Here is a 25,979-nt window from a genome sequence, read left to right as displayed (position 1 = left end):
CATGTCAGTGGAAGGTCTCCACAAAAACATGGACATGTCCACAAAAACCTCTTATGCTTTGACAAAGTTAAAATGAAAATTCAACTACTTGATGAACCTCATTTTGTGTGTTTTATATTTCATAAGCATTTGTAAACCAATTTAATTCGAACATCATTGCACGAGGAAATCTTTTCCTGACTTTATTGTGATGTTTTAAAGTTTTCTGTGAATATTGTAAATACGATTTAAACTTATTACTGTTTTATGGCACATTCTTTTAACCACTAGCAAACCCATGCAATAAAATTTCGACCCCATTTTAAAGCTTGTGACTCAACCGATTTTTTATTTCATAAAATATACCATGTTTATTCTTTTGTTATTTTGATCCAACTGTTTCTAGACTCGTGTTGCTTATCGTTTGCACAGACAGAGAGATGAGAGCATCATAAAATGACCACAAGCAAGCTGGAATGCGGATGCCATCACATCACACCCTCAAGTATGGCGTGTCAGAGTTCAAAAAGCCTTAAAATCATCCGTCTGCCATTTGATCACCCAGAAGACATCCAGAGGTTCACAGGGGAACATCGCTATTCAAAATATGTGGACAAAGGTCATATCGGGCCCCGGAGGATCACCAACAATGTCAAAGGTCATTGGGGTGATACTACGGTCAACCATGGTAGGGGGATGGGAAAACTTTGTGGGTGGCCCGTGGGGGAGGGGAACGTCATGGGTGGCCCCAAGGGTCACAGGGGTCAGAAAGGTCAAAGGTCACGATCCATCATTTTGACAGAAGGTGCAGCATATCACTACTAGCACACCCAATTCTCTAAACCATAAACACTATTCCTCTGTTCCTCTATTCCTCAGTTAGCACACAGTTACCCATGTGGAAACACTAAGAGTCAAAATTTATCACACACCAATCACACACATCAATCTTAAACACTTGTAACTTTTATACTTTTCTAATGATATAGTCAGGGTTTGATTTTTTCAGAGATATTGTTAGAGTAAAGTACATGAATATATTGACAAAAAAAAACAAAAAACAAAAAAAAAACACATAAGACCTGTACTGCACATTTATGAAATATTTATTTCTCACCACATTGTAAAACCATTCAATACATCCATGCCTTTCCAAAGGTTATATTTTGCACTGAAAATCAGAACATATTCTAAATACAATATATTACACAAACAAAAACAAAGACAAAACAAAAGCATGATTTTAAATGAAAAAAAAAAAAAAAAACACCTAAGCATCATCTCTGGCCTAGCTGGATCTGGCCATAGCACTTCACCCGCATCACAGGCGATGTCCTCTCTCGCAAGACAGCGAGGGAAGAATCTACTTGAATGGCGAATCCATCCTTGCACAGACCCTTCTCTTGAATGAGGCATATCTTGACAGGAGATTGTAAACCTTCCATGCCAAAAAAAAAAAAAAAAAAAAACCCTCCTCAATAGGGTTTAAGGAAGGGACAGTATGGTGGGGGGTATTGGAGTGAAAATTGTGGATGCTTATGAAAGCAGTTTTGGACCAGAGCAGATAGGTGGAAATTTACATTGTCCCATATGACAATGTGTCTCACCTGCTCTGCATCCATTTGGTCTTCTGCTGTGATGATTTTGTGCAGGCTGTCTAAAATGTGAATATTGGGGCGTGTTGTAAGGGCCTAAGTTGGCATGGTGGAGGACCCCATTCTGCGTGATTGCAACATACATTGTGATGTTACCACCACGTTGGCCTGGGACATTCAAAATAGCTCTGTGGCCAATGATGTTCCTCCCTCTCCCTCTTACTGCAACATTGCCTTCCATTTTGTTGAAGACACATAAACTCACCTTTTGCCTTTTTATAGGACTTGCACCTGATTGTTGAGTTTACAGTTAAGCACATAAGTGTCTGCACACCTGACGGCCATGTTTGATCAATTGATTTATAGGGGTGGTGTTTTGGAAAGCAGTGTCTTGAAATAGCAAAGAAGTGACATTATGTTAGATTTCTGTGTCTAATGTAGAGAAGTGTGTTTAGTGTTGTGCAAAACAATGTGTGTAGTGTTGTGCAAAAAGTGTGAGGCTGAGAATATGCTTATAGTTGTGCAGATCTGGGCTGAAGTTTTGCTCCTTGAGTGTAAGGTTTCAGTAACTGTGTGTTAGTTTTAATTTTAGTGTGTAAGCAATCGTAAAAAACTGTAATAGAGAGATAAAAGAGCCTGAGTCAGTTCATTCAGTTTTGGAACAATGGATCCAGAGAGACGTGATTGAAAAGGTCGAGGACAACAGAGAGGAGGAGGAAGAGGATGAGCAAGAGCAGTAAGGAGTGGAGGAAGAGGTGAAGGACGATGAGGTTGAGGGCCAAGGAGACAAGGAGTCTCAGATGAAATTTGTGCCACTAGTTGACCATGTCCTTGTCCATGGTATGACTATGAGGGAGGCTGGGCAATGAATTCAGCCAAACTTAAGTTGCTTCGCCGTCGCCTCGATCATGAGAACCTGCAGGGAGGACAACAGGTGTACCTCAGTGTATCTACTGTAACTTCTGAGTGCTGTACTCTGTTACAACACATGCATCAAAGTGCCTTACATACAGATAGAGTTTCTGTCTGCTTCCATTTTGTAAAAAGGATGTGTTACAGTTACAGTAATCAGTACTTCTATTTTTGTAGGACACAGAGACGATGGAATGGAAGAAGCCTGACTAGACATTTCAGTTGATGTGTGCCAGGGGTGGATCAGGCATGCAAGAGGATTTTCCCACCACTGCCTGGATAGGGCCAGTACAGCCTGTGATGTTGACGAGATTCTCTGGCCTGTCCCAGACCAAAGATGTGATGCTGGGGCAGAATATTTGTGTTGTTGTTTGGTGTATTGTACTGTACAGTACATTAAGAAATAAAAAATGTGCAAATGTATACATGTGTTCATCATGTGAAAACTTCCTTGAGGGGGAGAACCACAAGCAACATAACTTATTACTGGGTTTTGGTTTTGGTTTTGTAGTATTGTTTTGAATTTATCTCACCGGTGTGTAAGACTATGTTGTAGTGTGTGTGTTTTTGAGGGCTTGTGTGTGATGTCTGAGGGTAAAGTTTGGTTTTTCAGCAAGAGTGAATGGTTTTGAGTGTAGAGCTTCATTTTGACCTGAAAATAGGATGTTTGGGGAATTGGGTGAGACGTTATGGATTTGTGTTTACTGTTTTGAGAATATGAGGCATAGTTTCAAGAAATGTGTTTAAGCAATCGAGAAAAACTGTAATAAAAGGCCCTTTACATAGTGTTTTGGGAAGATATTAAAGAGTTTATGTTAAGTAAGGAATAACTGACGACGGGACTTTAAATTCTTAGAAAATAATGCACACCCGAGGTGGTAATGTGGCCACAGTGTGAAGAGGGTCTCATCCTTGGTGAACAGTTTCAGGTCATCCATGTAAAATAGGAGTCTGACTTCACTGTTATTGTTGACTTCAAATCCAATACATCGTCTGTTTAGCATGTTTGTTAGAGGTATCATCGCTAAACAACAAAATCCATTGCTGCCAATATTCAGAAATGGGGTAGATTGTCAAATGCTTTTTTCTAGTCTATCCGCGCCCCAGGATTCTTAGGCAATTCTTGGCTATTGAAACAACCATTTTGCTCACTAGCAGCTGATCTTTTACATCCTCTAGACGCCCTTCTACAACCTTTCTGTTCATCAGTTTTCATTTAGTAGATCCGATCCGTTAACGCAGCTGTCAGTATCTTTTTATGTTGTTGGGAGGCAAGTGATAGGACAATAGTTCCTCGGGTCCTTTGTATCCTTGCCTTTTGAGAGCAGGAAGGTGGTTCAGATGTTAACCACACAGGAATACTCCTTGGATCATTCATGATATGATTCAAAGCTTTTGTTAGTACTTCATGAAGAGCTGTTAATGGTTTAAAGCAGAAGTTTTGAATTGTATCTGGCCCAGGAGATTTCCAGTTCTGAGTTTGTTTGATGACCTGAACTCTCTTCAGCTGTGAAGTTCTGCCATGAATTTGATCTCATCTGTTCATGGTTATTCCTCTTCTGTTCGATCCATGTTGCTTTATCATTGTGGATGATATTGTCTTCAAGGATTCCACGCCAAATAATTGTGACTTGGTCCTGAGAAGGTGATTCAATGACGCCAGTTTTCTGATTGTTCATCTGATGATAGAAGTTTTTAGCATCTTCGTTGAAGATTTTGTTCTGATGGAAGTGATTACTTCTTTTTGTGTTCCTTCTCCATCTTTGAGCTTTTGGTGTGGTGATGATAAAATAGACAAGTAATGATAATAAATAGATTCAAAACAAAGCTGGAGCTACAGACGCAAACTATTCAGCAGCGAGGCAGAGAGGAGCAGACTGGAGCAATCGATCAGCAGGACTGGAGCAATCGATCAGCAGGACTGGAGCAATCGCACAAAAACAGCACTTTTTCACAGAGCAAATTCTGTACCAGGTCAAGCTCACTGTTTGTGAAATATCGGAAGAAAAATATAAACATTGAATTGGGTTTTATATGAATGTAACTTAGAAGGGAACTGAAAAGTTCGATCTCTGTATCCACAAGTTTCCTACGCCCCATGAGGCCTTGCGTCAAATGTGGGAGTGTCTTCCGGTTCGAAGTAAACAAGTTGGATGTGACACTCATTCATTCAACAGTTGACTGTCATTCAACATTTAGCGATCCAAACTTGCAAACGTTTGGCCTTTACTTAAAGACGTAAGATTCCAGCATCAATATTTGAAATGTTTTACAATAAAAATTGTTACAGTAACAGAATTTTTTTTTGTGTGTCAGGAGTGCACATCAATCACGCTAAATCTGACTGATATTTATAATGACATAAAAAGAAAACACATACCTATTCAGTTGCACCTGCTTCCATTTATTTTACGATCACACAAGAATGCACAAAACAACTCCGTTAAGGCATTTAAGTCCAAAGGCTTTCACATTTACAAAATATACTGATAAAATACCCTATGTTTACGTCACTTTTCTGAGCATTTCTATTAATTTTCCTCTAAATTATGCAATGATTGCAATCCGAGGAGGTTTGAGCAATCTCTCCCGTCTCTCTATACAGTTATTCTTTCAGCCGGAGCAACAGAGGGCGCTCATGAGAGGAAAACAGGAGTTATGAGTTATACGAGTTAACCAGAGTGTGTGAATCTGTGAAAGATATGCGTATGCATTTGTCCGGTATCAACAAAGGCACAGGGAAAATCTTAAACCTTTAACCTTAAACCTTAAAAGTGAGGCTTTACAACTGGGAATATGGGAAAAAGAAAAGATGCCTTGTTTACCTGGAGGTTTGAAATGGGGAAATAGTGGGTTATAATGGACATAACTTGTTTTTTTTATCTTCATGTATAGTGACTTTCAGATTGAAAACTGCACAGCGATTTTTATATGGAAATGGGTTGAGATGGCATGAAACTGCAAACCTGCTTCTACAGAAGGCTGGGGTACAGCAAGCATTTTTTTCTGTTAAAAACTGAAGTAGATTTTGGAGGTTTAACATCTTTTTATGATTCAGATCTACAGGCATGGCAGATTTTAAGGCATCAAAAGGTCTGTGGGTCATTGGCACAGTCACTGAAGGATTTTGCTGATTGTGATGTGATTGGTCAGTGGGAGGATGGGTGTGAATACACTTTCCCATTTCTTGACGTTTCCCCAATGGTGGAAGAGGGGCTTGGTTTAGAGAATAGTTTATTTTCCAGTGTACACCTGTGTTCTTTTGAAGAGCTGGACAAGAAACAGACTTATATTCTGTGTGTAAAGGTACTCCATATGAGATCTTTGGAAGAAATGAAAACATCGAGTTGGGAGTTTTTTTTTTTTTTGGCCCAGATCAGTCAGGGAAAGTCTGTTGGTGATCTTTGTATAAACAGCCAATTGATAAACGGACAAGAGATCTCCAGTGGAGAATAATACATGGGGCTATAGCCACTAATAAACATGTAGCCCATTTAGATCCCAGTCAAGGGGTGGACTATCCATTTTGTACCCAAAATGAAACTTTGGTGCATTTGTTTTGTGGATGTTGTAGGTTAGGAGTGTTATCTAATTCATTACAACAGTGCTCAGGGCTTGCAGAATCACTAGCTCGACGTCCCGGGGCTGATGTGTTTTCCAGGCAGGCTACCAAAACCACCGCCCTGCCCGACAGGCTATCTTAAATAGTGAAATAAAATCCCTTTCTTTGCGTTCAAAATCCCTTTCGTTGTGCTCACTCTCGTTATCTGAAGGAAAAATAGGATCACGGAAGGTTTTGATCATGCTGATTTGTCCGCAGTGAAGTTTAGCTGATGCACGTTACTTGGCTTGAGTGTGTGTGTGTGTGTGTGTGTTCGTTAGTGATGCACGGTCATGTGTCAAATCCAGAAAAACCTGTTAGACAACATACTCTTTCTGAACACAAAGTTCAGTTCAACTGAAAGTGTTTTTCAAGCTGTGCAAAGAAGGAGGAAACATGATATATTAACGAAGAACAAACGTCAAAATAGTAAGTACTTTAATTAAATATTTCAGTGCACTGAGACACATGAAACATATTTGTTTTCAAGATGAAGTGAATGAGTGAAAGTAAATACGCCTTGGCTTATAGATTATTACATTATATATTTAACATAGACTTAACATCATGTAGTCCGAATATATACACTTATTATAGGCGTATCATAGTGATTCAGGATAAGACAAAATCACAGGTTGGAAGATTATTACTCATTAAATACATTTTGTAAATTTTGAACAAAAGTTATATGGTATAGTAAATGTACCTCTACTGACAGTCTACGCAACTGAAGTGAAAGTGCGTCAGAGTTCACCTGTCGACATTTTAAGCAGGTAAAATACCAATACCATAGATGATTAATAGAAACGTTCATCAAAGTTTAAGCAGGAATTTCTGTGTATCTTTATGATGTTAAAGCTGGAGGATTTGAGAAGCTGTATCTTGTAATAGTTTGATCGAGGTGAGTGTTCATGTGTGGTGACTTCCTCATATTAATATGAATCTCTGGAGGACATTTTGAGTGATTGTTTTTTTTATATATATAAATTCTTTAATAAAGGGTTTCTTTCACTGTGATTCTTTAGAAGTTTAACAGCATATGTGTAAACATGATTGAGTCACATGATCCTTTTTCTCCCACACTTGAGATATGTTCAGTTAAATTAGAAAGGTTGTTTAATTTAATAATTTAATTTAGTGTCTGAATGTTTTGTTCATTCAGAGTCAGTGGAGGAGATCAAACTCATCAGATTCTCCTGCAGCTTCATCGTGGCTGATTCAGATATTAAAGAGTTTATGTTAAGTAAGGAATAACTGACGACGGGTCTTTAAATTCTTAAAAAATAATGCACACCCGAGGTGGTAATGTGGCCACGGCGCGAAGCGGGTCTCATCCTTGGTGAACAGTTTCAGGTCATCCATGTAAAATAGGAGTCTGACTTCACTGTTATTGTCGACTTCAAATCCAATACATCGTCTGTTTAGCATGTCTGTTAGAGGTATCATCGCTAAACAACAAAATCCATTGCTGCCAATATTCAGAAATGGGGTAGATTGTCAAATGCTTTTTTCTAGTCTATCCACGCCCCAGGATTCTTAGGCAATTCTTGGCTATTGAAACAACCATTTTGCTCACTAGCAGCTGATCCTTACATCCTCTAGACGCCCTTCTACAACCTTTCTGTTCATCAGTTTTCATTTAGTAGATCCGATCCGTTAACGCAGCTGTCAGTATCTTATATGTTGTTGGGATGCAAGTGATAGGACAATAGTTCCTCGGGTCCTTTGTATCCTTGCCTTTTGAGAGCAGGAAGGTGGTTCAGATGTTAACCACACAGGAATACTCCTTGGATCATTCATGATATGATTCAAAGCTTTTGTTAGTACTTCATGAAGAGCTGTTAATGGTTTAAAGCAGAAGTTTTGAATTGTATCTGGCCCAGGAGATTTCCAGTTCTGAGTTTGTTTGATGACCTGAACTCTCTTCAGCTGTGAAGTTCTGCCATGAATTTGATCTTATCTGTTCATGGTTATTCCTCTTCTGTTCAATCCATGTTGCTTTATCATTGTGGATGATATTGTCTTCAAGGATTCCACGCCAAATAATTGTGACTTGGTCCTGAGAAGGTGGTTCAATGACGCCAGTTTTCTGATTGTTCATCTGATGATAGAAGTTTTTAGCATCTTCGTTGAAGATTTTGTTCTGATGGAAGTGATTACTTCTTTTTGTGTTCCTTCTCCATCTTTGAGCTTTTGGTGTGGTGATGATAAAATAGACAAGTAATGATAATAAATAGATTCAAAACAAAGCTGGAGCTACAGACGCAAACTATTCAGCAGCGAGGCAGAGAGGAGCAGACTGGAGCAATCGATCAGCAGGACTGGAGCAATCGCACAAAAACAGCACTTTTTCACAGAGCAAATACTGTACCAGGCCAAGCTCACTGTTTATGAAATATCGGAAGAAAAATATAAATATTGAATTGGGTTTTATATGAATGTAACTTAGAAGGGAACTGAAAAGTTTCGATCTCTGTATCCACAAGTTTCCTACGTCCCATGAGGCCTTGCGTCAAAAGTGGGAGTGTCTTCCGGTTCGAAGTAAACAAGCTGGATGTGACACTCATTCATTCAACAGTTGACTGTCATTCAACATTTAGCGATCCAAACTTGTGAACGCTTGGCCTTTACTTAAAGACTTAAGATTCCAGCATCAATATTTGAACAATGTTTTACAATAAAAAAATGTTACAGTAACAGAAATGTATTAATTTGTGTCAGGAGTGCACATCAATAACGCTGAATCTGACTGATATTTATAATGACATAAAAAGAAAACACAGACCTATTCAGTTGCACCTGCTTCCATTTATTTTACGATCACACAAGAATGCACAAAACAACTCCGTTAAGGCATTTAAGTCCAAAGGCTTTCACATTTACAAAATATGCTGATAAAATACCCTATGTTTACGTCATAGGGTATGTCTACATTCCTGTCTACATTCCTCAAGCAGTCTCTGGTATTTTCCATAAACGTGTGTATTTATTATCACAATTGTTAACATAAGTAGCCTTTAGCATCGCATATATGATCCATCCCATGTTTTGTATACAGAGTATGAGCTGTTGCCTTCTGGGAGGAGGTTTAGAGTTCCTCGTTGCAGATTGAACAGATTTAAAAACTCATTTATTTCTGTGTCTATAAAGCTGTTAAATAATGGCAGTATGGAGCTGTATTTTTTATTTTTATTAATTATTGTTGTGTTATTTCTGTTGTTATTGTTCGTTTTTATTGTTTGTTTGTTGATTATTGTGTGTTAATTGTGAGCGGACTGCAGCATGGGTGATGGCCCAAGACAAATTTCCCCATGTGGGATAATAAAGTTTACCTTAAACCTTAAAAGTGAGGCTTTACAACTGGGAATATGGGAAAAAGAAAAGATGCCTTGTTTACCTGGAGGTTTGAAATGGGGAAATAATGGGTTATAATGGACAGGACTTGTTTTTTTATCTTCACGTATAGTGACTTTCAGATTGAAAACTGCACAGTGATTTTTATATGGAAATGGGTTGAGATGGCATGAAACTGCAAACCTGCTTCTACAGAAGGCTGGGGTACAGCAAGCATTTTTTTTTTGTTAAAAACTGAAGTAGATTTTGGAGGTTTAACATCTTTTTATGATTCAGATCTACAGGCATGGCAGATTTTGAAGGCATCAAAAGGTCTGTGGGTCATTGGCACAGTCACTGAAGGATTTTGCTGATTGTGATGTGATTGGTCAGTGGGAGGATGGGTGTGAATACACTTTCCCATTACTTGACGTTTCCCCAATGGTGGAAGAGGGGCTTGGTTTAGAGAATAGTTTATTTTCCAGTGTACACCTGTGTTCTTTTGAAGAGCTGGACAAGAAACAGACTTATATTCTGTGTGTAAAGGTACTCCATATGAGATCTTTGGAAGAAATGAAAACATCGAGTTGGGTGTTTTTTTTTTTGGCCCAGATCAGTCAGGGAAAGGCTGTTGGAGATCTTTGTACAAACAGCCAATTGATAAACGGACAAGAGATCTCCAGTGGAGAATAATACATGGGGCTACAGCCACTAATAAACATGTAGCCCATTTAGATCCCAGTCAAGGGGTGGACTATCCATTTTGTACCCAAAATGAAACTTTGGTGCATTTGTTTTGTGGATGATGTAGGTTAGGAGTGTTATCTAATTCATTACAACAGTGCTCAGGGCTCGCAGAATCACTAGCTCGACGTCCCGGGGCTGATGTGTTTTCCAGGCAGGCTACCAAAACCACCGCCCTGCCCGACAGGCTATCTTAAATAGTGAAATAAAATCCCTTTCTTTGCGTTCAAAATCCCTTTCGTTGTGCTCACTCTCGTTATCTGAAGGAAAAATAGGATCACGGAAGGTTTTGATCATGCTGATTTGTCCGCAGTGAAGTTTAGCTGATGCACGTTACTTGGCTTGAGTGTGTGTGTGTGTGTGTGTGTTCGTTAGTGATGCACGGTCATGTGTCAAATCCAGAAAAACCTGTTAGACAACATACTCTTTCTGAACACAAAGTTCAGTTCAACTGAAAGTGTTTTTCAAGCTGTGCCATGAAGGAGAAAACATGATATATTAACGAAGAACAAACGTCAAAATAGTAAGTACTTTAATGAAATATTTCAGTGCACTGTGACACATGAAACATATTTGTTTTCAAGATGAAGTGAATGAGTGAAATTAAATATGTCTTGGCTTATAGATTATTACATTATATATTTAACATAGACTTAACATCATGTAGTCCGAATATATACACTTTTTATAGGCGTATCATAGTGATTCAGGATAAGACAAAAACACAGGTTGGAAGATGGATTCATGATGTACTCACACATTATATACATTTTGTTAATTTTGAACAAAAGTTATATGGTATAGTAAATGTACCTCTACTGACAGTCTACGCAACTGAAGTGAAAGTGCGTTAGAGTTCACCTGTCGCCATTTTAAGCAGGTAAAATACCAATACCATAGATGATTAATAGAAACGTTCATCAAAGTTTAAGCAAGAATTTCTGTGTATCTTTATGATGTTAAAGCTGGAGGATTTGAGAAGCTGTATCTTGTAAAAGTTTGATCGAGGTGAGTGTTCATGTGTGGTGACTTCCTCATATTAATATGAATCTCTGGAGGACATTTTGAGTGATTGTTTTTTTTATATATATAAATTCTTTAATAAAGGGTTTCTTTCACTGTGATTCTTTAGAAGTTTAACAGCATATGTGTAAACATGATTGAGTCACATGATCCTTTTTCTCCCACACTTGAGATATGTTCAGTTAAATTAGAAAGGTTGTTTAATTTAATAATTTAATTTAGTGTCTGAATGTTTTGTTCATTCAGAGTCAGTGGAGGAGATCAAACTCATCAGATTCTCCTGCAGCTTCATCGTGGCTGATTCAGATATTAAAGAGTTTATGTTAAGTAAGGAATAACTGACGACGGGTCTTTAAATTCTTAGAAAATAATGCACACCCGAGGTGGTAATGTGGCCACGGCGCGAAGCGGGTCTCATCCTTGGTGAACAGTTTCAGGTCATCCATGTAAAATAGGAGTCTGACTTCACTGTTATTGTCGACTTCAAATCCAATACATCGTCTGTTTAGCATGTCTGTTAGAGGTATCATCGCTAAACAACAAAATCCATTGCTGCCAATATTCAGAAATGGGGTAGATTGTCAAATGCTTTTTTCTAGTCTATCCACGCCCCAGGATTCTTAGGCAATTCTTGGCTATTGAAACAACCATTTTGCTCACTAGCAGCTGATCCTTACATCCTCTAGACGCCCTTCTACAACCTTTCTGTTCATCAGTTTTCATTTAGTAGATCCGATCCGTTAACGCAGCTGTCAGTATCTTATATGTTGTTGGGATGCAAGTGATAGGACAATAGTTCCTCGGGTCCTTTGTATCCTTGCCTTTTGAGAGCAGGAAGGTGGTTCAGATGTTAACCACACAGGAATACTCCTTGGATCATTCATGATATGATTCAAAGCTTTTGTTAGTACTTCATGAAGAGCTGTTAATGGTTTAAAGCAGAAGTTTTGAATTGTATCTGGCCCAGGAGATTTCCAGTTCTGAGTTTGTTTGATGACCTGAACTCTCTTCAGCTGTGAAGTTCTGCCATGAATTTGATCTTATCTGTTCATGGTTATTCCTCTTCTGTTCAATCCATGTTGCTTTATCATTGTGGACGATATTGTCTTCAAGGATTCCACGCCAAATAATTGTGACTTGGTCCTGAGAAGGTGGTTCAATGACACCAGTTTTCTGATTGTTCATCTGATGATAGAAGTTTTTAGCATCTTCGTTGAAGATTTTGTTCTGATGGAAGTGATTACTTCTTTTTGTGTTCCTTCTCCATCTTTGAGCTTTTGGTATGGTGATGATAAAATAGACAAGTAATGATAATAAATAGATTCAAAACAAAGCTGGAGCTACAGACGCAAACTATTCAGCAGCGAGGCAGAGAGGAGCAGACTGGAGCAATCGATCAGCAGGACTGGAGCAATCGATCAGCAGGACTGGAGCAATCGATCAGCAGGACTGGAGCAATCGCACAAAAACAGCACTTTTTCACAGAGCAAATACTGTACCAGGCCAAGCTCACTGTTTATGAAATATCGGAAGAAAAATATAAATATTGAATTGGGTTTTATATGAATGTAACTTAGAAGGGAACTGAAAAGTTTCGATCTCTGTATCCACAAGTTTCCTACGTCCCATGAGGCCTTGCGTCAAAAGTGGGAGTGTCTTCCGGTTCGAAGTAAACAAGCTGGATGTGACACTCATTCATTCAACAGTTGACTGTCATTCAACATTTAGCGATCCAAACTTGTGAACGCTTGGCCTTTACTTAAAGACTTAAGATTCCAGCATCAATATTTGAACAATGTTTTACAATAAAAAAATGTTACAGTAACAGAAATGTATTAATTTGTGTCAGGAGTGCACATCAATAACGCTGAATCTGACTGATATTTATAATGACATAAAAAGAAAACACAGACCTATTCAGTTGCACCTGCTTCCATTTATTTTACGATCACACAAGAATGCACAAAACAACTCCGTTAAGGCATTTAAGTCCAAAGGCTTTCACATTTACAAAATATGCTGATAAAATACCCTATGTTTACGTCATAGGGTATGTCTACATTCCTGTCTACATTCCTCAAGCAGTCTCTGGTATTTTCCATAAACGTGTGTATTTATTATCACAATTGTTAACATAAGTAGCCTTTAGCATCGCATATATGATCCATCCCATGTTTTGTATACAGAGTATGAGCTGTTGCCTTCTGGGAGGAGGTTTAGAGTTCCTCGTTGCAGATTGAACAGATTTAAAAACTCATTTATTCCTGTGTCTATAAAGTTGTTAAATAATGGCAGTATGGAGCTGTATTTATTTATTTTTTTTAATTATTGTTGTGTTATTTCTGTTGTTATTGTTCGTTTTTATTGTTTGTTTGTTGATTATTGTGTGTTAATTGTGAGCGGACTGCAGCATGGGTGATGGCCCAAGACAAATTTCCCCATGTGGGATAATAAAGTTTACCTTAAACCTTAAAAGTGAGGCTTTACAACTGGGAATATGGGGAAAAGAAAAGATGCCTTGTTTACCTGGAGGTTTGAAATGGGGAAATAATGGGTTATAATGGACAGGACTTGTTTTTTTATCTTCACGTATAGTGACTTTCAGATTGAAAACTGCACAGTGATTTTTATATGGAAATGGGTTGAGATGGCATGAAACTGCAAACCTGCTTCTACAGAAGGCTGGGGTACAGCAAGCATTTTTTTTTTTGTTAAAAACTGAAGTAGATTTTGGAGGTTTAACATCTTTTTATGATTCAGATCTACAGGCATGGTAGATTTTGAAGGCATCAAAAGGTCTGTGGGTCATTGGCACAGTCACTGAAGGATTTTGCTGATTGTGATGTGATTGGTCAGTGGGAGGATGGGTGTGAATACACTTTCCCATTACTTGACGTTTCCCCAATGGTGGAAGAGGGGCTTGGTTTAGAGAATAGTTTATTTTCCAGTGTACACCTGTGTTCTTTTGAAGAGCTGGACAAGAAACAGACTTATATTCTGTGTGTAAAGGTATTCCATATGAGATCTTTGGAAGAAATGAAAACATCGATTTGGGTGTTTTTTTGTTTTTTTTTTGGCCCAGATCAGTCAGTGAAAGGCTGTTGGAGATCTTTGTACAAACAGCCAATTGATAAACGGACAAGAGATCTCCAGTGGAGAATAATACATGGGGCTACAGCCACTAATAAACATGTAGCCCATTTAGATCCCAGTCAAGGGGTGGACTATCCATTTTGTACCCAAAATGAAACTTTGGTGCATTTGTTTTGTGGATGTTGTAGGTTAGGAGTGTTATCTAATTCATTACAACAGTGCTCAGGGCTCGCAGAATCACTAGCTCGACGTCCCGGGGCTGATGTGTTTTCCAGGCAGGCTACCAAAACCACCGCCCTGCCCGACAGGCTATCTTAAATAGTGAAATAAAATCCCTTTCTTTGCGTTCAAAATCCCTTTCGTTGTGCTCACTCTCGTTATCTGAAGGAAAAATAGGATCACGGAAGGTTTTGATCATGCTGATTTGTCCGCAGTGAAGTTTAGCTGATGCACGTTACTTGGCTTGAGTGTGTGTGTGTGTGTGTTCGTTAGTGATGCACGGTCATGTGTCAAATCCAGAAAAACCTGTTAGACAACATACTCTTTCTGAACACAAAGTTCAGTTCAACTGAAAGTGTTTTTCAAGCTGTGCCATGAAGGAGAAAACATGATATATTAACGAAGAACAAACGTCAAAATAGTAAGTACTTTAATGAAATATTTCAGTGCACTGAGACACATGAAACATATTTGTTTTCAAGGTGAAGTGAATGAGTGAAATTAAATATGCCTTGGCTTATAGATTATTACATTATATATTTAACATAGACTTAACATCATGTAGTCCGAATATATACACTTATTATAGGCGTATCATAGTGATTCAGGATAAGACAAAAACACAGGTTGGAAGATGGATTCATGATGTACTCACACATTATATACATTTTGTTAATTTTGAACAAAAGTTATATGGTATAGTAAATGTACCTCTACTGACAGTCTACGCAACTGAAGTGAAAGTGTTTTAGAGTTCACCTGTCGTCATTTTAAGCAGGTAAAATACCAATACCATAGATGATTAATAGAAACGTTCATCAAAGTTTAAGCAGGAATTTCTGTGTATCTTTATGATGTTAAAGCTGGAGGATTTGAGAAGCTGTATCTTGTAAAAGTTTGATCGAGGTGAGTGTTCATGTGTGGTGACTTCCTCATATTAATATGAATCTCTGGAGGACATTTTGAGCGATCTCTCCTGTCTCTCTATACAGTTATTCTTTCAGCCAGAGCAACAGAGGGCGCTCATGAGAGGAAAACAGGAGTTATGAGTTATACGAGTTAACCGGAGTGTGTGAATCTGTGAAAGATATGCGTATGCATTTGTCCGGTATCAACAAAGGCACAGGGAAGAGACAGATAAAACATTAAACCAAATAAATATATATTTATAATCATATAAAATTGTCTACATTCCTCAAGCAGTCTCTGGTATTTTCCATAAACGTGTGTATTTATTATCGCAATTGTTAACATAAGTAGCCTTTAGTATCGCATATATGATCCATCCCATGTTTTGCATACAGAGTATGAGCTGTTGCCTTCTGGGAGGAGGTTTAGAGTTCCTCGTTGCAGATTGAATAGATTTAAAAACTCATTTATTCCTGTGTCTATAAAGCTGTTAAATAATGGCAGTATGGAGCTGTTTTTTTTTTTGTTTTTTTTAATTATTGTTGTGTTATTTCTGTTGTTATTGTTCGTTTTTATTGTGTGTGTTTGTTGATTATTGTGTGTTAATTGTGAGCGGACTGCAGCATGGGTGATGGCCCAAGACAAATTTCCCCATGTGGGATAATAAAGTTTACCTTAAACCTTAAAAGTGAGGCTTTACAACTGGGAATATGGGAAAAAGAAAAGATGCCTTGTTTATCTGGAGGTTTGAAATGGGGAAATAGTGGGTTATAATGGACAGAACCTGTTTTTTTTTTTTTTTTTTTTTTTGGTTTTTTTTTTTTATCTTCACGTATAGTGACTTTCAGATTGAAAACTGCACAGTGATTTTTATATGGAAATGGGTTGAGATGGCATGAAACTGCAAACCTGCTTCTACAGAAGGCTGGGGTACAGCAAGCTCGAGCTCCGAGTTAAACCCCCCTATAACAGTACTGCATAGAGGGAGAATAAGAGAAATAGAGGAGGAGAAGGGGAGGAGGAGGGATGCTGGAAGAATTGTCGCTGGGATGACGCAGTGACTGCTGCATATATTTGCTCGTAATGATGATTGACAGGACTGAATGTTTAGGCTCCTCCCGAACCTACGTTTGGAACTACATTTAGATCCCAGTCAAGGGGTGGACTATCCATTTTGTACCCAAAATGAAACTTTGGTGCATTTGTTTTGTGGATGTTGTAGGTTAGGAGTGTTATCTAATTCATTACAACAGTGGTCAGGGCTCGCAGAATCACTAGCTTGACGTCCCGGGGCTGATGTGTTTTCCAGGCAGGCTACCAAAACCACCGCCCTGCCCGACAGGCTATCTTAAAAAGTGAAATAAAATCCCTTTCTTTTTCTCTTTCTTTCCAATTAATTGCGGGTGGATGAGAGATAAATAATAAATGTGTTTGATAAAGACACAGAACTCTCATTTAATGGTAAAACGCAAAGAACGTGCGTTACTTTTTTACTTTCGTTTTCAACTCTTCAGGGAAAACTAATCAAGCCTAAAACACCACCTAGTGGTCATTATATAAAACACAAAGGAATCTACATGAAATATTGTTTAATAACTAAAGAGGTTTAACTAAAAATGTACACATGCTTAACATAAATTATTCTGATAAGTGTTTTCCAACATAATGATTGGAAATATTAATGTTTAAAGCTTAATTTTTCTTCAGGCAATAATTTGCACTCATTAAGCTACAGAGTTGAGGCCTTCACTTGTTTAGGCAGCAATGTAGACAAAACAGATGCAGGAGAAATGTAAAAAAGGAGAATTACAAACAAAACAAGAGGAAAGAGAAGTAACGTGTGGTAGGGTGACCACCTGTCCTGCATTTTGCGGGACAGTCCCGGGATTGGAAGCCTTGTCCCGCGTCCCGCGAGTCATAAGCAGTGTCCCGCATTTAAATTTTTTATGCATTTTTTTTTATATATATTATTATTATTTCTGCATCATTTTATTTATTCATCCTTTAAATTACAATTCCACAATAAAAAAAAAAAAAGTCAATAAAAAAACACCGAACATGCGCAGCACAGCTGTTATTGGTTCTAGCCAGAGCGGGAAAACATTGAAAAAAAATATATTTCTGCAACAGAAAAAAATGGATCTATCCGGAGCTCCCGTGAATAAAAAGCGTCTTTGTTCGTATAATAAAGAATGGAAGAAAAAGTACACGTGGTTAAAACCAGCTACAGGTGACCCTAAAAAAGCAGAATGCAGTGTCTGCCACCGAAGTTTCACCATCACGCATGGAGGTGAGGGGGATATAAGGAGGCATGGAAATGGGGAAAGTCACAAGAGAAATGCACAGCAAAGAAATGCTAACGCTAGCATGACAAGTTTGTTCTCTCCACCAAAAGATAGCAACCAAAATAAAATCACAGCAGCTGAAGTGACAAGTGTCTACCATAATGTGCAGCATGGTTTGTCATATAGGTCAGGCGACTGTACTACTAAACTAGCCCCGGTCATTTTCCCCGATTCAGAAATAGCAAAGAAGCTTGCTTGTGGAAGAACTAAAAGTGCATCCATTGTTACAGGTGTGCTTGCACCAGCATCTTTAGAAACATGCTTGAAACAGTTAAATACGCCAATGATTGCAGATAGACCGGATTCTCTTCCACCTTTCTCAATTGCTTCTGATGCATCAAACCATGGAACAACCAAGTTATTCCCGTTAGCATTAAGATATTACACACCCGACCTAGGAGTGCAGAACAAACTGTTGGACTTTTATGATGATTTCAACGAAAACTCTGATGCGATTTTTAACCAGGTCGTTTCAAGGCTCGAGGAGAGAAACCTGGGGTTTGAACGGATCTCTGCATACTCGGCTGATAACGCCAGCGTTAATTATGGTGTGCATAACTCAGTGTATAAAAAACTGACGGACAGGAATGCCTCGATTATCAAGGCCAACTGCATGGCCCATATTCTACACAACTGTGGGAGGCATGCCGGCGATAAGCTGAGAATTGACATTGAGAACATTCACAAAAGTTTACAACCACTTTTCTTCTTCAACTAAACGTGTGCAAGAATTAAAGGAAGTGTTTGAGTTTGTGGACGAGGAGTACACGGCTCTTTACAAGAACGTGCCGACACGGTGGCTAAGTTTGTGGCCTGCAGTCAAGCGTCTGCACGACTCCTGGCCAGCTATAAAAAGCTATTTTTTATCTCTTGGAGAAGAGCGTTGTCCATCAGCACTTTGGAAACTGCTCGCAAATGTTGAGGATGGAGAGGACGTGCCCTGTGAACTCCAGGCATACCTGATGTTTTTGCAAAATAGCCTCAAAGTTTTTTTCGACGCAGTGTTTAAAGTTGAGGGAGACCAGACAACTGTGTGTGAGCTTTTCGAGTTGATGACCAATCTCAAATTGAAACTCGCGCAAAGGGAAAAGGATCGATTCTTTGGATTGGAGACCAGCACTCTCCTGCAACAGTTTCCCACCGCACAGGCTGCTGTTATAGAGCAGGACTTTCTTATGTTCTATCAAAGAGCTCTTGCTTACCTAAACAAGTGGTTTGATTTCACTGATGGCAACTACCTAAAGCACATCTCATGCCTGGCTATCAAGAGGGAATTTAGCTTCCAAGACCTCCGTGGGGCAGCCGAAGCATTAAAAATGAGCTTTAAACTGGACATGAACCAGCTGTATGACGAATTCTGCATTCTTTTGCCACGCGTAAAGGAAATCGCAACAACGACAAATCCTGTTTCATCAAAGTGGACAGCTCTGCTGAAGCACGTCAGTGCCCCAAACATGACAGCTCTGGCATCTTTGGCTTTGAGCATTCCTGTCACCAACGCGTTCTCGGAGAGGGTGTTTTCTCTGATGACCGCTGCGTGGACAGAGACAAGGAACCGAGCAACTGTGGAACTCATAAAAAGTGAACTCCTGGTGAAAGTGAACTACAGCTACACCTGCCAGGAGTTCTACAGACACGTAATGAACGAGAAGGCCCTACTCGAAGCTGCCAGATCAGACAAAAAATATAAATTCAAGATGCACTGAATCTGGTAAGAACCCATTTAATCTTTCAGTCTTTCCTAATGGAATTTATGTGCTTATTTGGAAATGTGCTTTTTAACGATTATTTGATAATTATTTTCACCTCATTAGCCTATATTTAGTTGAATAGTCCATGCTGTTAAAATTAGTTTGTATCATACTGTGCCAAACTGAGTGACGTTCAGCGCCGGTCAGCGCCGTCATTAACATTTTATAAAGCCTATTAGCGATTTAAAGCATGTTAACACATTGCAAAAAGTCAACTAATATAAAATAAACATTTATTCACCCAGTATAATAATAGTAAGTTATCACTCCCTCGTGTCCCGCATTGTCCCGCAAAATCAGGTCTGCTGACCTGCAACAGAGCAAGAGCCAGGTGGTCACCCTAACGTGTGGGAGTGTTTTAGTTAACTAGGACCAATCACGTGCCGGGTAATGGCCATGTAACTCTGTGAAGCACTGAAATCTAATAAAGCATGTATCCAGCCTTTCTCTCTCCAGCCAGAGTCGGTCATGTGTCAAATCCAGAAAAACCTGTTAGACAACATATTCTTTCTGAACACAAAGTTCAGTTCAACTGAAAGTGTTTTTCAAGCTGTGCAAAGAAGGAGGAAACATGATATATTAACGAAGAACAAACGTCAAAATAGTAAGTACTTTAATGAAATATTTCAGTGCACTGAGACACATGAAACATATTTGTTTTCAAGATGAAGTGAATGAGTGAAATTAAATATGCCTTGGCTTATAGATTATTACATTATATATTTAACATAGACTTAACATCATGTAGTCCGAATATATACACTTATTATAGGCGTATCATAGTGATTCAGGATAAGACAAAAACACAGGTTGGAAGATGGATTCATGATGTACTCACACATTATATACATTTTGTTAATTTTGAACAAAAGTTATATGGTATAGTAAATGTACCTCTACTGACAGTCTACGCAACTGAAGTGAAAGTGTTTTAGAGTTCACCTGTCGCCATTTTAAGCAGGTAAAATACCAATACCATAGATGATTAATAGAAACGTTCATCAAAGTTTAAGCAGGAATTTCTGTGTATCTTTATGATGTTAAAGCTGGAGGATTTGAGAAGCTGTATCTTGTAAAAGTTTGATCGAGGTGAGTGTTCATGTGTGGTGACTTCCTCATATTAATATGAATCTCTGGAGGACATTTTGAGCGATCTCTCCCGTCTCTCTATACAGTTATTCTTTCAGCCAGAGCAACAGAGGGCGCTCATGAGAGGAAAACAGGAGTTATGAGTTATACGAGTTAACCGGAGTGTGTGAATCTGTGAAAGATATGCGTATGCATTTGTCCGGTATCAACAAAGGCACAGGGAAGAGACAGATAAAACATTAAACCAAATAAATACATGATTATAATCATATAAAATTGTCTACATTCCTCAAGCAGTCTCTGGTATTTTCCATAAGCGTGTGTATTTATTATCACAATTGTTAACATAAGTAGCCTTTAGCATCGCATATATGATCCATCCTATGTTTTGTATACAGAGTATGAGCTGTTGCCTTCTGGGAGGAGGTTTAGAGTTCCTTGTTGCAGATTGAACAGATTTAAAAACTCATTTATTCCTGTGTCTATAAAGTTGTTAAATAATGGCAGTATGGAGCTGTATTTATTTATTTTTTTTAATTATTGTTGTGTTATTTCTGTTGTTATTGTTCGTTTTTATTGTTTGTGTTTGTTGATTATTGTGTGTTAATTGTGAGCGGACTGCAGCATGGGTGATGGCCCAAGACAAATTTCCCCATGTGGGATAATAAAGTTTACCTTAAACCTTAAAAGTGAGGCTTTACAACTGGGAATATGGGGAAAAGAAAAGATGCCTTGTTTACCTGGAGGTTTGAAATGGGGAAATAATGGGTTATAATGGACAGAACTTGTTTTTTTTTATCTTCACGTATAGTGACTTTCAGATTGAAAACTGCACAGTGATTTTTATATGGAAATGGGTTGAGATGGCATGAAACTGCAAACCTGCTTCTACAGAAGGCTGGGGTACAGCAAGCATTTTTTTTCTGTTAAAAACTGAAGTAGATTTTGGAGGTTTAACATCTTTTTATGATTCAGATCTACAGGCATGGCAGATTTTGAAGGCATCAAAAGGTCCGTGGGTCATTGGCACAGTCACTGAAGGATTTTGCTGATTGTGATGTGATTGGTCAGTGGGAGGATGGGTGTGAATACACTTTCCCATTACTTGACGTTTCCCCAATGGTGGAAGAGGGGCTTGGTTTAGAGAATAGTTTATTTTCCAGTGTACACCTGTGTTCTTTTGAAGAGCTGGACAAGAAACAGACTTATATTCTGTGTGTAAAGGTACTCCATATGAGATCTTTGGAAGAAATGAAAACATCGAGTTGGGTGTTTTTTTTTTTGGCCCAGATCAGTCAGGGAAAGGCTGTTGGAGATCTTTGTACAAACAGCCAATTGATAAACGGACAAGAGATCTCCAGTGGAGAATAATACATGGGGCTACAGCCACTAATAAACATGTAACCCATTTAGATCCCAGTCAAGGGGTGGACTATCCATTTTGTACCCAAAATGAAACTTTGGTGCATTTGTTTTGTGGATGTTGTAGGTTAGGAGTGTTATTTAATTCATTACAACAGTGGTCAGGGCTCGCAGAATCACTAGCTAGACGTCCCGGGGCTGATGTGTTTTCCAGGCAGGCTACCAAAACCACCGCCCTGCCCGACAGGCTATCTTAAATAGTGAAATAAAATCCCTTTCTTTGCGTTCAAAATCCCTTTCGTTGTGCTCACTCTCGTTATCTGAAGGAAAAATAGGATCACGGAAGTTTTTGATCATGCTGATTTGTCCGCAGTGAAGTTTAGCTGATGCACGTTACTTGGCTTGAGTGTGTGTGTGTGTGTGTGTGTGTGTGTGTTAGTGATGCACGGTCATGTGTCAAATCCAGAAAAACCTGTTAGACAACATACTCTTTCTGAACACAAAGTTCAGTTCAACTGAAAGTGTTTTTCAAGCTGTGCAAAGAAGGAGGAAACATGATATATTAACGAAGAACAAACGTCAAAATAGTAAGTACTTTAATGAAATATTTCAGTGCACTGAGACACATGAAACATATCTGTTTTCAAGATGAAGTGAATGAGTGAAAGTAAATACGCCTTGGCTTATAGATTATTACATTATACATTTAACATAGACTTAACATCATGTAGTCCGAATATATACACTTATTATAGGCGTATCATAGTGATTCAGGATAAGACAAAAACACAGGTTGGAAGATTATTACTCATTAAATACATTTTGTAAATTTTGAACAAAAGTTATATGGTATAGTAAATGTACCTCTACTGACAGTCTACGCAACTGAAGTGAAAATGCGTTAGAGTTCACCTGTCGTCATTTTAAGCAGGTAAAATACCAATACGATCTGTAAAAACAGAGCATCAAAGTGTTTAATAGAAACGTTTATCAAGGTTTAAGCAGGAATTTCCGTGTATCTTTATGATGTTAAAGCTGGAGGATTTGAGAAGCTGTATCTTGTAAAAGTTTGATCAAGGTGAGTGTTCATGTGTGGTGACTTCCTCATATTAATATGAATCTCTGGAGGACATTTTGAGTGATTGTTTGATATAAAATCTTTAATAAAGGGTTTCTTTCACTTCAGGGTTTCTTTTGTGTTTGGTGATGTCTGTGATTCTTCAGAAGTTTAACATCATATGTGTGAACATGACTGAACTTGAGTTAACACAGTCACATGATCCTTTTTCTCCCACACTCGAGATATGTTCAGCTAAATTATGAAGGTTGTTTAATTTAATCATTTAATTTTGTATCTGAATGTTTTGTTCATTCAGAGTCAGTGGAGGAGATCAAACTCATCAGATTCTCCTGCAGCTTCATCATGGCTGATTCACAAGGATCCAGAGATGGAGATTTTTCTCCAGGATGCAGGTACTTTCAACAAACACTGTTACATATTGTTTATAACAGTTTATGGAAAAAAATATTATTTTTGCCTGTGTTTTTGTTTTAAAACTAACATGAAATATTAAATAAAAAGATCATAACGTTTCCTCAAAGTGTTTTTGATAAAAAATGAGTGTGTTTATATTAATATGGTTCCTCTCATAATGAATGAACACAGTCATCTAAAGGATTAAACTGAATCTGTTCTCTGTTACAGTTCAGTCCAGCAGAAGAGATCAAACCCAGAGTCCAGCTGTGTGTCTGTGAAGAGTGACGGATCTATGGATGAGCCACTAAAGTTTAAGAGTGAAGACAAACGGGCTGATCTCAGGTACTCAGAATAACATTTCTATAAAAGATGTGCTTATAGATGAGCTCATATAACTATCTGTCAGTTTATTAAATTATCACTGTTTTGTCTATAAACAGTAACAATATTGATCAGATTGATATTCTGGGCACATTAGTAGGAATCCGACCGAACCAGAGACCTCAGTTTGTGAACATAAAACCAACAAACATCATCATGTGAACACAAACAAAACTTTACTGATTACTCTAAGACACACTAACACTAAAAGGAAATACAACACATTAGTCTTTGTGTCTTTAATGAAAGGAGAGCAGCGCTGGGGTCACTCAGATTGGCTCTCCTTCAGAGTATCACAGCCAATCCTGACACTACAGTTTTGGGTGGCAAAGTGGTTCTTTGTCTTCAGGACTGACCTCATGTGAATATCATAAACTGTGTGTCTGTTTTATATCTCATCCTTTATAAAACTCTTTCTTCTGTGTGATACATTGTATATGTGTGGAGCGCGGTGTTCAAATCCAGACACTTCTGTCTAGTTCGGTTTCGGTTCAGTGTTGGTGTTCAGACATTCATGCTCCATGTTTCATCTGTTGTTTCGAGCGCACATGTTAAGTATTCATTCAAGCACCTGAACTGTGTTCATTGGTCAATCTGTTCCCTGTTACAGTTTATATTAATATGGTTCCTATCATACAGAATGAACACACAGTGGTGTAATGTAACAAAGTAATAATACTTCGTTACAGTACTTAAGTATTTTTTTGGGAGAATCTGTACTTTACTTGAGTTTTTATATTTCTGTCAACTTTTACTTTTACTCCACTACACTTTCTAAATAAAATGTATACTTTTACTCCAATACATTTTCCTATGGAAGCTATGGAAGCCTGTTTCCGCCACAGTAAAGTAAAAAATATGATTCTTTAAGTCATAATATTGAGAAACTTTCTCATAATAATGACTTACTATGTCATAATAATGAGAAACTTTCTTGTAATAATGACTTAGTTTCTCATAATAACGAGAAACTTTCTCATAATAATGACTTACTATGTCATAATAATGAGAAACTTTCTCGTAATAATGACTTAGTTTCTCATAATAATCAGAAACTTCTACGCATGCGCAAAGCAGCGGAGCAGTGACACGCTAGCGACATCCGCTGGTCAAATGCGATAACTCCGCAACCATGGCACGTTCTGCAAAAGTGTAATCTATAATATCATTAAATAAATAACATTATTGATAAATTATCAGTAGCCTATGAGACGGGATATAGTCGTTTATTCATTTGTAACATTCATTTGTATTTTTGTGTATGAACAAGCAGAAACGGAGTGGTGATCCATGGATTTCAAACAGATAGAGGAATGATAAGACAGCACACACCTACATATGCAAGTCTGTTAAAGAACGCTTCCAGCGCCTTGTCTAGGCAAACCTGCACATCAAATAGCCTAGACTCATCCGCGAAATACGTGTTAACGTTAGAAACTAAGTCAAAATTAACAAGAAAGTTTCTCGTTATTATGAGAAACTAAGTCATTATTACGAGAAAGTTTCTCATTATTATGACATAGTAAGTCATTATTATGAGAAAGTTTCTCAATATTATGACTTAAAGAATCATATTTTTTTACTTTACTGTGGCGGAAACGGGCTTCCATATTTTCCCAATGCATTTTCGTTACTTACTACAAAATAAAGTCGGAAGAACACAGACCGCAAACAAGTGCTCGCACAGCCGCGGTTGATTTCATTTTCCGGGTTGCGTCCGTTGCTGGAGCGGCTAAGAGTGCGCTGTCATTATACAGTACAAGAGCGGCCTCCAGAGGCGAAATAAAAACTACAACAACAACTGTTTAATGTCACGATTGTTACCATTCATTTGCATTAGTTTATATCCATTTGTTTGATGTTATGCATTCATTATTCAGCGAAGTTGCATATTTAAACTGTATCCTCATCATGCAGCGACAGAAACATAAATCAGAAATGTATTCTATTTCAGTTCTTTTATCGGCACTGTAACACACATTTTGATTAGATAATTATCAAGTTTTCTAAAATAGAGGCAAATAATGTGTGAAAGTATAATAGACCCATGCTTTGCCTTTGTGTGAAGATAGTAATTTTTAAGCATGACTGTTTGAATTTATATGAAATGGAAACACTTTACAATAAGAGTCCATTTGTAACATTAAATAAGGTTAATAAAAGTAT

At 38.1% G+C, this 25,979-nt stretch overlaps 1 protein-coding gene and 1 long non-coding RNA gene across 51 annotated transcripts in view; one reads left to right on the top strand and one right to left on the bottom strand.

Annotated features, from left to right (window-relative positions):
• Positions 1 to 25,979, bottom strand: part of LOC127495222 (uncharacterized) — a 200,533-nt gene that overhangs the window by 55,237 nt on the left and 119,317 nt on the right. The gene's annotated exons all lie outside the window — the stretch shown is intronic.
• The window catches only part of LOC127495149 (NACHT, LRR and PYD domains-containing protein 12-like), a 400,157-nt gene that overhangs the window by 345,021 nt on the left and 29,157 nt on the right, over positions 1 to 25,979 (top strand). Inside the window, exons 1-3 of one of the 50 annotated variants that reach the window (XM_051861753.1) lie at positions 19,953 to 20,108; positions 23,332 to 23,428; positions 23,661 to 23,774. The exons of 48 other annotated variants lie outside the window; for them this stretch is intronic. In XM_051861753.1, coding sequence (XP_051717713.1) covers positions 19,973 to 20,108; positions 23,332 to 23,428; positions 23,661 to 23,774 — 347 coding nt within the window. In that variant the 5' untranslated portion in view covers positions 19,953 to 19,972. Of the gene's footprint in view, positions 1 to 19,952; positions 20,109 to 22,394; positions 22,543 to 23,331; positions 23,429 to 23,660; positions 23,775 to 25,979 lie in introns of those variants that run through there. One more of the 50 variants, XM_051861754.1, reaches the window with a different exon arrangement.

Source organism: Ctenopharyngodon idella, chromosome 15 (genome assembly GCF_019924925.1).
Source record: "Ctenopharyngodon idella isolate HZGC_01 chromosome 15, HZGC01, whole genome shotgun sequence".
NCBI lineage: Eukaryota > Metazoa > Chordata > Actinopteri > Cypriniformes > Xenocyprididae > Ctenopharyngodon > Ctenopharyngodon idella.
This window is presented reverse-complemented; position numbering and strand designations above follow the sequence as displayed.